This window comes from Manis javanica, chromosome 13 (genome assembly GCF_040802235.1).
Source record: "Manis javanica isolate MJ-LG chromosome 13, MJ_LKY, whole genome shotgun sequence".
Lineage (NCBI taxonomy): Eukaryota > Metazoa > Chordata > Mammalia > Pholidota > Manidae > Manis > Manis javanica.
Window position 1 is genome coordinate 20902414 of NC_133168.1, and position 14205 is coordinate 20916618.

General features: G+C 37.0%; 1 protein-coding gene across 15 annotated transcripts in view; it reads right to left on the reverse strand.

Moving 5' to 3' along the window:
* The window catches only part of LOC140845888 (uncharacterized), a 79156-nt gene that overhangs the window by 47416 nt on the left and 17535 nt on the right, over nt 1-14205 (reverse strand). For 9 of the 15 annotated variants that reach the window (XR_012124797.1, XM_073221051.1, XM_073221050.1 and 6 more), the window contains 2 exons: nt 10305-10403; nt 4753-4975 (listed from right to left, as the gene is read on the reverse strand). The exons of 1 other annotated variant lie outside the window; for it this stretch is intronic. Coding sequence is in view for 8 of the 14 variants with exons in the window: in XM_073221051.1 (XP_073077152.1) it covers nt 4753-4760 (8 nt within the window). In the remaining 6 variants the exon portion in view is untranslated. Of the gene's footprint in view, nt 1-204; nt 299-4752; nt 5042-10304; nt 10404-14205 lie in introns of all 15 variants that reach the window. 5 more of the 15 variants (XM_073221061.1, XM_073221057.1, XM_073221048.1 and 2 more) reach the window with 4 other exon arrangements.

Genomic DNA, 14205 nt, shown 5'->3' on the forward strand with positions numbered 1-14205 from the left:
CTCTTGCACCAGCCTGATGCGGATCTGGAGCAGTGTACCTGGAACCGTGTCACACAGGGAGACAAGAGTCCACAGACGAACATGTGAGCTGTCATGGCTCGAAGTGCGACAGGACTCCTACCAAGAGGAATTCCCGAGCTGTCTGACTGGCAAGCTGGCGAGACATGCGACCTGTGTTAGTGTCACACACCCACACACCCATACCTTTGGTTGCTCAAGCAGACCTCTGGTGGGCACCACACACATCCAATTCCATCTATGCTCACTACAGCTGTGTGAGGTAAGAGTTTCCATTCCCCTGTTACAGAGGAAGAAAGGTAGGCTCAGAAATGTGAAATGATCTACATAAGTTCACAGAGCCAGAGGGCATGAGTGAAGGCAGGATCTTAACCCAGGTGTTTCTGGCTCCAAAACTATAAACTCTCATTTGGAACATATTTCCTCCCCTGGCAACCAGAATGCCAGTAAAGGAGCCTGGGTGCTGGCAAACAGTGTGGGGTACTATATGTGCCAACCTAAGGGGCAGGCATGTGGTTCTACAGGTGGGTGGGATGTGTTACAGAATTTTAAGCAGGAAGTTATAGGTCACATTTGAATTTTTACAAAGAAGAGGAAGAAGGAAAAGAAAAGTGCCTGTTTAGAGTGGGAGGTAGGCCTAAAAAAGGCTCCTAGATCTTCTCCATTACTAAGAGTATCTTGTGACATTTTGCATGTAGTGCCAATAGATTCTCAAAACAGTGCAAAAGACAGTAATGCCAAAATCTCATACATGATCAGAGATATGAAAGTGCATCAAAATTAACAGAGATCTGGGAGACTTGACGCATGTTAGCACAAAATGCGTTATTTCAAACTTAACTTGAGCCTGTATCACAGTGAATAAAAGTTTTAACATATCCCATAAGTATCGACATAAGACATCAGGAGCAAGAAAGTGCCTAATTCACAAATCACTGCAAAGATCAAAGTGTCTTAATAGCAGAAAGAAATGTTTCTGATGATTTGAAAAAACATAAAATCTTTAAGAACAGAAGATTACTTTAATCACAGGTCTACTGAAAGTAACTACTGAAAACGCTAAAACTTTGATATAATCTACTTCCCAAGAGAACTTTCAAAATAGAAAACATTTTTTTCAAGGTAGTGTTTAGGTAAAAAGCTCATAAAAAAGAGTCAAATGATTTCTTGAATTTTCTTTCAGCTTAGGATTCTATGACAAACAGCAACATGTTTATAATAAATTGAAATTTGCTAGTTATTTTTAATGAATGGTAAGTATAAGCTTTTGAGAAAAATAATGTAAAATGTACTTCTTAGCAATGCTATTAATTATGCTTATTTAAAACTTTAAGGTAGAGACAAGAAAATGAAATGCCCCTTAACTTTAAAATCAATTACTGAAAACAGTGGTAATAACATGAAGTTCTTATAGATTGGATAATAACCTACTGGACATTAAGAATTTTAAGGATATCAAATATCAAAAGCTCAAAATATGGCTGCTGGAATTTAGATAAATTGAGCTGACATTATCCAACTGGTGAGCCACAAATCCTATGAACTTGGCTTTGCATTTTATTAACATTGTGTACATAGTATCATTAGACCCATAAAAGTATAATGATTTTATTCCAAAAGTTTGTACAGTGTTGCCAACAATCCTTATTCACCTCTTTGTTCTCTTTCACAGCAAAGATTATATTCAGGGGAATAGTTACTTCCAGAGACTACAATTACAGCTGGTCTGTCAAGTGGATACATTCTGACATGTCCTATGTTTCCAGAAAGCCCATTCTGCTCATTTCCTTCTAGAGTTACAATGCCCTCAGAGCTTCTGGGCTGATTCCTAGCTCAGCTGGTGTACGCAGAATGGGGAGGCCTGTCCAGAGACCTCAGGAAACTTCTCAGATGGAGTGAAAATCAAAAGCCTTGCTTCAAAGTCTGGCAACTGATGTAATTCAAATCTGACATGAATTTATTCCTAGGAGACATAACAAATTCCAACACAATGACTATTTAAATGTTTCTGAGACTATTCACAAAGTAGATTTTGTTATTATTGTTGCTTAATATTAGAGCCTGCATAATCATAAACTATATATGTTCAGATAATTTTTGTAGAAAAACTCCGCTAAACTGATAAAATGTAAACTGGAGAGTTTTGTAATAAAGAAGCATTATTTATTTTCAAATAACCAAAACAAATAGGCAAGAGCATGTGGTTCTAAATTAGCAAAAAAAGAGTGTTGTAATTAGCAGATTTCTTACACCCTGGTACTAAAAAGTATTAAAAGCCACTAATGAGTCTTAATAAACAGTCCCCCACACCTTATTTCTATAATTTGCCTGACAAATTTTATTTTGTTAAAAAAAGAGGAACAAGCATTCGTCTTGCATTACCCAAACAATCATGAATCACAGAACCTAAGGTACAACTTCATGATTCACCAGTCACAGAATTTCCACGCCAACAGGGCTCACAGGCTTACCTAATCTATCCTCCTCACTTTACACATGAAAAACACTGGAGCCTAAGGAATTAAAGTGACTTGTTCCCACATAACAAGGCTAGTCAGCAAGTAGATTCTAACTCTGCTCCATGGCTGCTATTTGAGGAGCTCCCAGTACAGATAAACCAACATATTCCTAGGTACTCTCCTGGGAAAATGGCTTACAATTAGTTGATTTTGATTATAGCACCTACAAGGCTCTTCTGGAATAGCTTTGTTTTATTTTCTATTCAGTAAGCACAGATGTCCTTACCACCCGCATAAAACAGATAACTGAGGGAGGAGTGAGAAGACCACCAGGCTAATGAAAACAGTCAAGATAAAATCCTTGTGCAGATACTGCAGGATGCTTTTTTTCCCATAAAATAGTCACGGGGTATGCTGCCTAAGAGGGAAGCGTACGCAAAGCCTCCGATCACTTACTAAGGGATTTTCTGCATTGGTCAAGAGGCAGTCACATGCCAGACACACAGGTGTGACAGGAAAAGGCGTGCGGTAAGTCTTGCCTACTTGAGGCAAGGGCTAAGTCAACTCCACAATTTGTCTTCTCAGTAAGAAAAAGGGGGAAAGGTAGGTCATTTCCCTGACACACTTGAAAAATAGAGTTCTGAATCATAAGATTTGAAATACTAACAAACAAGATAATGTTAGTCTGCTAATAAAACCAATTTGGAAAAGGGATTGGAAGGCATCTCTAAAACCAATTAAGAGACTGTTAAGCATTTACTATTACACATGTTACAGACTTAAACTTTTCTGGCAAGTTTGGAAAACAGGCCTGCCTTACTGTGCTTACTTAAGAGGCTGGGCAGCATATGGACGAGGCTCCCCGGCTACTAAGTATAAAGCTGGAGGTCACTCCCCATTCCTGCCTCACACCACATGGTCTCCTGATGGCCTGGGTCAGGGAGAGGGAAACTGTCCTTGGTGTTGGCCTCTAAGAGCCTTACTAGTTATCAAATCCATAATCATAAGAAGAATTTTTGTGTCAACAAAACAAGATACAGTTCCTGAATAGGAAAAATGGGGGCTACACATAATGACTTCACATCACTCTTTTCCAAAGAAACACAAATTTCATGAATGAGCCTATCATTTACTGTAAGAAGCACCAGGAAATACTGTTATGCTGAACGTAACTTGTTCCTACTGTATCTCTTGGGTAACCTTATTTGTAGTATAGACGTGCATGTTTCAGCAACTTTATATGAGAGTTAAACCAAAGCCTGAAGTGGACTGGGAAAAGGAAAAATCTCCTGGTTAAATGACTATGTACATTAGGATCCCTTGGACATTTCAGGCTATGGTGGGCCTTCCACAGAGAACATACTCTACAGCAACTTCCGCCCTCAGGTAATCTGAGCAAGGATGTTCTCCTCTCCTTTACAGCTGCTGTTACCTCATTTCTTATCCAAGATAACCATTCAGAGGATATGCTGTTCACAACGCCCTACCGGGGTAACTTTCCGTGATCTCACCTACCTGGGACATTGCCAGGAATTACAAAGCAGGCATAAGAGGTTGTTGGAGGGCCAAAATAAACACCCTCACATTTACTCAATTCAAACCAGCAATAACTCATTGTGAGTGTGCTGTTCACGATCTGCCCAACGCTGGAGATGATGAAGATGGTGATAGTGATGATAATAAGAATAATAATCGTAGCAGTGGCTATCACATCGCTCACCATGTGCCAGGCACTGTTACAAACACTTAAAAACTCATTGGATTCTCCTAGCAAGCCTATAAGGTAGCTCCTATTGTTACCTATATTTTTATAGCCGTCAGCAAAAATCCTGTCAGTCAGAAGCTTACCCCACCTGCCTTAACACTGATGTTTCCTCTTAGTAATTTCCAACTACTGATCTCCTTAAATATAAATTCCTACTTTTCCTTGTATTCAGTGCCAAGCCCAATCTCTCTCCCCTGCAAAGCCCCATTGCAGTGGTTCCTAAATCTATCCCAGCAGTCCCCCTGAATAAATTACCTTACTGTCTTTAACAAGTGTCCTGAATAACTTTAACAGAATTACATTATTTTTCTTTAAAACAATCAATAAACATGGAGAAAAAGTATAACATGTTGAGTCTCAAACCTCAATATTCTCAAATTCCCTTTCTAAAGCTTCTTCACTATGCATATTGACTCTACAAATATAGAAAATATCTGGTATGTATATGTATATACCAGATATACATTTAGCACGTTATGTGTACCGGAAGATTAAGTGGAATTTACTTACTCCTTCATTCTTCATCTCTGGCTCCTTCCCATTTGACTGATGTTCTGGTCATCCTTCCCTTGCCCCCACCTCTCTTCAATGGCAGGGTATTGTGGGGATGTAAGAACCTCAGCCCCTCCTCTCTGCCAAGCCCGTGTTTCTGACCCTGTCCCATCACTTGGATCTTCTGCTGAGGACTTCTCTCATGGCTCCAGATTCTCTGGTTTGGAATGGTATCTTCAGCCTGCCATTCAGACAAAAAATGGTATGGGATTCATGCTGGTAGACTTCCTATGGCCTCATCGTCACCCTGTTGTTGAAAAAGATAACTATATTTATTGGAGTGCGGTGGTTTTACTTATCAGATATTTGCTTATCAATACAGGCATCATTACTTAAAATGGCCAAGGGCAAGCCTAGGCGAGCCTTAGGAAGGATCTGACACGGGAGGCCCGTCTGGCTTCCAGATCCCTCGGCCTTTCTAGATCCTTGTAAAGGGCAGGATGCAATTCCCTTGCAGCTCAAGCTTAACTCAGATTTATCTCTGATTGTGAATTTAGCTAGAATGTTTCCTTCCTTTCCTTTTCTTTATTCTTTTCCCTGGTCATTAGTTTAGTGTGTCTGTTAGATACTCTCAGTGATGTCACTGTTTTCAATTTCCAAGTAATTGTAATGTAATTCCACCTGCTTAATACAAATAGATTTATACTTATTTCCTATCTCTACCCTCAGTTTTTTATTTCTTTTGAGTACAATGAGAATGTAATCACACTTCAGAAATTTCTTTTATCTTGTTTATCTAGTGGCTTATCTTACAGTGACAAGAAGAATCTGTTTTTGCCTGGACTACTCATTTTGATGAAATTTCTAAATGTATTAGATTTCTGAATAGATATTTCCATTCACTATAAATTCCTAGTAGGAAAAGTATTTGGGAATATCAGCAAGTTGCAAATGATTATACAATAATACGTTGCTCATTAGCAGAGCCAAACTCATAGTCCTTACCTTGTGTTTCATTTTCTCTTCAGTTTCTAAAACTTGCCATTTTAAGTAATGATGTCTATATTTACAAATGTCTGGGTCAGAAAAACTACCACAGAATTTTGGAGCAGAAAAAGGTGAAGGAGCAATTTATGTGGGGTGGGAGGGGGTTCCATGTTTTTCTCTCATTTTCTTGCAACTTTCCCCTCATGGGTGGGCCTAATCTTGGAGTTAAGTAGCAGTGGTGGTACCAGAGAATAAAAACCCACAGAAACTTTCTCTTTCTATCCAAAGAATAGGCAGCAGGGCCTCTTTTTGTGCGAAAAAACTGTTTGTGTTGAGGGCAGAATCCTGTTGTTTTTCCACCTTTCCTTCTGCACCTTTACTGGGCCACCAGTAACAGAGGTCCTCATGGCAATGGTATGCCCATCTAAACTCTAAAAGAAACTACAACTGTCAGGCCAGAGTACCTAGCAAAAAATGACCATCACGGGCTTGAGAATGATAGTAAAATTTCAGAGAGGAAAAAGCTCTAAAGAGTGCCAGTAATCTTTTATGTGGACCTTCACGAGTCTGGGGATCAGCCCTGAGCTGAGCATGTGGGAGAGACCCAAAGTATCACAACAAAGGCACTGGGAGATTTCAGCCTCTCTGTGAATGTCATGTGTGCGTGACAGACCGAAGCAGCAGAGCCACTGCCAGCACTTGAGAAAGGTTAAAACCACCACTCCGAAAAGGGAGAGAGAGAACTCATGGTCTGAAAAGCTAGTGTTTTGATTGTCTGAAAACAAAACAAATCAAATCAGGAAATGAGCAATTATAACTCCATAAGTGGACCAACTATGCTCCATGAGTTTAAAATTTTAAAAATTAGTAATAAATTGAGGAAAATTCTCAGCAGCCAAGTAAAAACCACAGCAAATAATCAGATGGGAATTTTAGAGCTGAAAAATACAATATCTGAATTAAAAAACTTATTGGCTAGGCTCATTAGCAGAATGGAGATGACAGAGGAGACAGTGAACTTGAACAATGAAAGGATTCATTCTGAAGATCAGAGAGAAACGGGAAAGTAACAAAAGGTCTAACACCTGTGTCATTTTGAGTCCAAAAGAAGAGTAGAGATTGCTGCAGAATAAATATTAGGGAAAGTGGCTGCAAACTTCCCAAATTTGGTGGAAGATCCACTTATAAAACCGAGAAAGCCAGCAAATGTCAAACAAAATAAACTCAAAATCATGTTTAGATACAGCATAAACACCTGAGAGCTAAAGGTAAAATATATAGACAGACATACAGATCTAGATTAGATAAATAATATTTATATGTAATATGTATTTCTTTATATCATTCTAAATGTACATCTGTGTACATGAATGTATCTTGAGAGCTCCTAGAGGAAAATGTCACTTTATATAAAGGAATACAGTGATTTGAATGACTGAACAGTTTTTTTAAATCCAGTATGGCACCTGGAGACTGTAAAAAACATTTTTGATGTTCTGGAATAAAATACATGCAACAATCAACAAAAAATATCTACCCATAATTTTATGTCTAATGAAAATACATTCAAGAATTAAGGCTACAAAACACATTTGCAGAGGATGGAAAACTAATGAAATTACTCACCAGCATGCTTGCTGTTAAAGAAATCTAAGGCAATAACTGGAGAATGAAAAGAAATTATAACAAAGGGAAACTTGGAACTCCAGGAATGCATAAAGATCAGTAGAAAGTATACAAATCTGAGTGTGTATAAAAAAATTAATTCTTCCTTCTTCAGTTTTAAAAAATAAGTCTGAAAACTGTATCAATTCAACATATTAATTACACATTAAATGTAAACTATACATTTTCTGTTAGCAATAGTGTAATATATATGTTTAGCTCTGTTGCAACTGATCAACTTTGCCACTAAAGTTCACAGCAGTCATAAACAATATGGAAGTGCATGGATGTGATCAGGTTGGTCTGCAGTAAGCTGGATTTGACTCACAGGCTGTAGTTACTATCCTAGGTCTAAGCATAACAAAGAAAACACAGGTGTTGACACATTACATAAAAAACACAATACTCAGTTATGCTCTCTACAAGAAACTTGTCACAAATATAAATAAATAGATTAAATGATGATCAGTTGCAAACAAAATCAGAAGCTGGAGTGGCTATACTGATAACAGACAATATACACTGCAGAACAAGGAATATTTCTAGAGACAAATCATCATGATAACAAAAGATTCAATTTACCAAATACTCGTAACACACTAAATGTGTATACAACTAAGAGCAGATCTTCAAACCAAAAGCTAATAGAACTGAAAGGGGAAAACAGACATGATTGCAATCATAATTGGGAACTTTTGTCTTCTTCTCTCAGCAATAAAGAGAACAAGTAGAAAGAAAATCAGCAATACAAGAGAAAAACCGAACAAACCTTAATAAGCTTGACGTAATTGACATTTATAGAACATTCTATCCAACTACAGCAGAATGCACATGTATATAAATCATCTCGATGTTCAGCCTAACAAGTTGTAAAAAGAAAAGCAAATCAAAAGAAGCAGAGGAAGGATAAAAAGTGATAAAGTACCAATAAAATCGAAATGAAAAAACAATAGAGAAAAACAACTAAACCCTTTGAAAAAGATCAATAACATCGATAAAACTTTAGTCAGACTGATCAATTAAAAAAAGGAAAGACCATAAATACAAATACAGGAATGAGAGAGGATATAACTACAGACTCTAAAGCCACAAGAAGGAAAATAAGGGATATGACAAACAACTTTTTGCCTTTAAACTTGACTTACATGAGCTAGACTAATACCTTGAATGACACAAACCCTCAAAGCCCACTATTTAAAGAAAACCTCATTATTTCTAACTCAATTTTAAAAACTGAATTTAGAGTTAAAACCCTTGCAACAGTAACAAAGAAAACAAATCTTAGCCTCAGCTATGTTACTGGCATCCACTGCCAAACACTTCAGGGGGAAATAACAATTCTACATAAATTCTTCCAGAAAAGGGAAGAATCAGAGACACATTCCAACTCATTTTATGAGGCTCTGTTCTTGTGGTTCCAAAACTTGACAAAAATATTACAAAAACTGAAAACTAAAAACCAATTGCCATCATGAAGAGATGCAGAATGCTTTAAAATATTAGCAAATCTAATCAGTAATATATAAAAAAGGATAAAAATATGGTGGCAAAATGCTGCTTATCGTGAAGAAGCTAGGCTGGTTTGATTCAACATTACAAAATTAACCGATGTAATTTATTACATCAAAAGACTAAGAAGAAAAAGCATATGATCATGTTAGTTCATGCAGAAAAAGCATGTCACACAACTTAATACCCACTTATGAGAAAACTCTGACTAGAAAGGAATTATTAAACATGACACTGAACATCTACAAAAAAACCTACACCTACTATGGTATTTAAAACCAGTGTCGTCCTTAATAGTGCTTTTCCTCTAAGGCTGGAAACGAGGCAAGGATGTTTATTCAGCCTTATACCGGGGATCCCAGCCAATGCAATAAGGTGATAAAAAGGAATTAAAAAATAAAGATAGGAAAATAATAAATAAAATGCCTCTATTTTTATTTATTATTGCAGACCACATGATCCCTAAGTAAAATAACCCAAAAAAATTTACAAAAGAAAAGAACAAAACAAAGTGACTAGAACAAATAAGTGAGTATAGCAAGGTTTCAGGATAGAAGGAATAAAAATAAATTGTATTTTTAAGCACTAATAATAATAAAAAATTTAAATACAAGTGTCATTTTTAAAAGCTAAAGAAAAGAAAATAATAAATGTGTTGTACTTTGTTATACACCTAACAAGTGTGAAGGATCAGGATGCTGAAAAATACTCCAGCAGGCAGGCAATTAGCTTGGCTTCACTATGCACAGATTTCAAGTATCATGACTTGGTTTAATAATGCCAGTACCCGCCAAACACTGTCAGATTCATTTGCCACAGTGTATCAACAGTGACTAATTGCATAAAGTATAAACTTTACTGCTACTTCTTTAGTCCACAAATTACTGTGTAAATACAGATCTGCAGCATGATCAGCGACCGATGATGTCATCTTTCAAACTCTGTTCATGATTGGTCCCTGTGCATCTGTTATTTAGTTCACACTCAGCAAAATGTATAGTTGTTTTATCTCCTTGTCTCCCCGTGATAAACCCACATGACATTTTACAAAAATAAATAATCAAAAGACGGAGTGCCCAAAAGAGGGCAAGTGCAGCAAAGGATCAAAAAGTGATCATGCTGGAGGTGAGGTTATACTCAAGCATGAATGGAGTTACAGGAGTAGCCAAGGAGAATGCTGACAGTACCGTCTGAGAACCTCTACCTAAGCAGCTGGGGGAACTCAAAACAAAACTTACCAACATAAAAGAAAGAAGAACATAGTGAAAAAGATGAAGACATCCCAGAGGAAGTAATGTTGACAAGAAACTTCCTATCAAGGGAACTCTTGAGAGAGATTGTATACACCATAAGTACCAAATACAACGATGGAAGCCAATCCAAGCTTACAAAGAAATGTGACAACTCACGAAAGCACAGAAAAGATGCTTGCTCCGTATCGTTACTGATATGAGAAGAAGTAGGCATGGATGTTCAAACATCTCCAAAATTGTGGCAAGAACATAAATCTGTAAAAGTAAACATGAAAAGTAATGCAGCTTGCTAAATAAAATAAGATTGCTACTTACCTTTGCCATACCATGCTCACTGACTTTTCTATAGTATTCCTCACATTTTTACACTTATTTTATGTGATTATCAATTAAAGTGATATAATTAATTATTTCTTGTTTGTTTACTGAGCAAAGCACCATGGTCAGTGAAATGTGTTTAATTTATTGCAATAAACTTCAGCAGAATATGAGTTCAGAATAATTTTATCAAATCTGATAATGAAATTCTTTTTTATAAATTACTTTCTTTTCCTTCATGGTTTAAACCATCAGTACCACTACAAATCTACAAACTGTAACAAAAGTTAGAAGAATCTTACAAAAGATGTAATTTTAAATATCAATAGACTACACTTTATTTTTTCTCCCATTATAATTCTACAATATTTTATCTTCTTTTTACTAAAATCAAACTCTGAAGAAAAAATCAGGAGCAGTTCTTTATAAATACTCATTTCTCTGATAATATTCTCCCCTGCTATCTGTGGAAAGGTCCTTTAATGGTTTCCACAAACCTCAAGGAATGGTTTTAGTTCAAATAATTCATCTGATAGATGAATCTAATGGTAGATACCATTAGAAATATTCTTTTGATGGTTTTAAAATTCATTTACAAAAAGGACAGTATTTTTAATTCATTTATTAACTTTGGCATTCATCATAGTTGAGAACCATTTTCAGTTCCTATTGATTTCTTTATTTTGAGGCAACCAACTACTGTGTGTGTGACAATATTTGGCATATTCAGACACCATGGAAGGGGAATACTTCATTCTTTCAAAGCCATCAACAGAAGTTATCACCACCACCATTACCACGAAATGTGCTTGTTTCCTATTATTATTTTCTTATAGGCCTTGGCCTAAGCACTTCAGAAATTTTAACTCCCTGAATCCATACAAAAGGAACTGTTATTATTTGCCCCAGTCTACAGATGATAAGACAGAGGCACAGAGAATCTAATTGCTCACTGTAGCACAGGCAGTGGGGAAGCCAAGAGTCAGACCTAAGATTTGGAATCAGAATTCATGATCCTATCCACCACACCAAACTGACTTAGGACAAGTCTTGGGAGGAAGTCCAGTGCAGTTAAAATGTATTTTCTCTGCCACTGACATCAGTGTGATCTCAGACCGAAGTGTCTGCTCTCAGTCAAGTTCATTTCCTATAAAGTGTGATGTTGGACTGAAGCACTATTGATGACTTTAACAGCTATTCTTTTACTTCTAGATGATTCTGTTTATTGTGGCTGGTTTGAAGTTTCTTTTGAGCAGGTCATGCTATACAGACCTCGCAGACTATCTTGCAAGCTAACGGTTAAGCACTTCATGTTTATTTTCTCGAAACCAGAAGGATGAGTAGATAGGAGTGCACAAGAATCTGGATGATCTTCACTTATTCAATGATGAAATCATGTGGTTGAACTGATGAAATATGAAAATATTTCTCTCAGCACTATGCTCTCACCCATCCTGTCAACTAGGATTGGAGAAACCCTTACTATACTTTGCAATGCATATGTATATACACATACTGAAAACCCACATGAAATCAAGCATAAACACAGAAAATTATATAAGAGCCATACAAAATTTTATCAGTTTATGGAAGACATCTGTAGCTAAGGGAACTATGTCAAAGAAACATTTATTTTTCTGATGGTGTCTCCTTAAGACTTCTCTTAGGGACAGATCAACTACCAGATGAGGGTGTCCTTAATAGAGGTGCAGTTGGAGCATATGACCCCAAAATTCTACTTAATGTAGAAAATATAGTTTATTGGTCAAGCCATGTCAGTTGTGTAAGTATGAATGAGTCAAATCAATGTCACCTTCACAAAGTAGTCAAACAAGGTGGCTGGCATTCTGTTCCCTTATTTTCCCTAGGCCAAGCACTTCTGTGTAGGGCAAATACCGTGCAAACACATTTGACAGCTCTAATCAAGATTAAAGGGCACGCTGTTACACTGGCCCCAATATCAAGAGTTCTTTTTAATTTTTTTTTAACAATTTCAAAAGTGAACGGAGTAGCAGCAAGCAGATATCCATCTGTGACTTCAATCAATAGAGACCAATTCCTGTAACACACAGGTGACATGGCAAAGGTCAGTGAGGTCTTATCAATCAATTTGCTGAAAGAAGCTATAGTCAAGCAGGGCCAGGACCTAAACCATTCGCTAACATTTGAGAAGAATTATAGAATGTTAGAGCAGGAAAACTCTTATATATGATCATATGTGGCCCTTTATTATTAAAAAGATGAAGGAAATTGAACTTAAATACGTCTGGAAACTTTCCCTAAGATCAACTGTACCACAAAGGCCTTGCAAATGACTGATCCAAGTAAACTGTAGAGAATGCATGGAAGATATACTATAGAAACATGAGTAAATTTATTTAGTATCTTAAATCTTTCCCCTTTTGTGGCAACAGTAGTCAGTTTTTTCTGCAAATAAGAGATGCAACAAATGTGAGTAGTGGTTTCACTTACTGATAGATATTTAGTAAGTGCTTACCAGCCCATTCACCTTGCTTTTTATACTGTAGATACCACTTTAAGAAAAAGGAATCACCAGCTAAAGATTGGCCATGTTGATTATACAATATAAGCCTTCTGCCAACACAATCGAGCTTATCTGTGCAATATAGTGCAGTTGGTTAATATATGGCCTTATTCGTCTGTTCCCACCCTTATTTCTCTTTCTTCACAATACAGCATAGCATCTAGAACATTGTATCTCTCATCATTTTCTGGTCTTCCTTCAGAGTCAAAATTGACCAAGATTCAGCTATTTCTAGACTCAGGGAGCTCTGTCAGTGCTCTTTCTAGACCATATCCTAAGTCAGATCAGTGTTATTACAACCATTACATTTTTCTAGTAACTATGCTAACCTACAGCATACTTGAAGAGAGACTGTAAGTATTCCCCTTCATTTAAGCTTGATCACGAGGTTTCCTTATCTCAGAATATTTTTCATTTCCTTTTCTACTTTTCAATTCCTAAAAATAAAATTATTTTTGAGCTGTGGGCGGAAGAACTAATCTTTAGCATATGGTCTCCTCACAGACTGTGATAGTGTTATTTCTCTGAATCAACCAAGGCTCAGTAATTACTCCTTCCATGAGTTTGATTCTCTGTAGGGAACTAGAATGAAGGAAAATTTGAGGTGCGTATTGGCAGTAAGCAAAGATGCCAGAGTGATCAGAATCTTTAGCTTTCCCAAACTTCAATCTTTAGTCCAATATTAATCTCTGATTGAGCCATCCTTTGTCCTGTTCTTTTTCAGACTTCGGAAGCTTTGCTGACTAGGTGCTAGACTGACACTTTTGCAGAGAAAGAGGCATCGTTTCCTCTTGCCTCTGGCATCTTCGAATGTCTATCTGTACTATGTGAGGATATTCAGTAACTGACCACCAAGGAACTACTTAAAAGTGCACAGCATGCCACTTTTGGAGGATCTGCCTCGTGGTCCCCACAGGGCTTTGGCTTTGGAGTCTCTGCCCTGGGAGCCCCTGCACCTTGTCTCTCCAGTCTTTGAGCCAGTGGTTTGACTGGTGTCCTCCTCTTTAATGTACCAAGTAGAGTTTTTATTTTTCAATCTGTTCAGCTTTCTACTTGCTGTTAGGACAAAGTGGCAACTTTCATGCTCCTTACATATAGAATCAGAAACCAGAAGTCATTATAAGCATTTTTAATTCATTTTAGAGTGAATTAAAAACATAATACTTCTTTCAAACTATTTCTACTGCAGTTTAT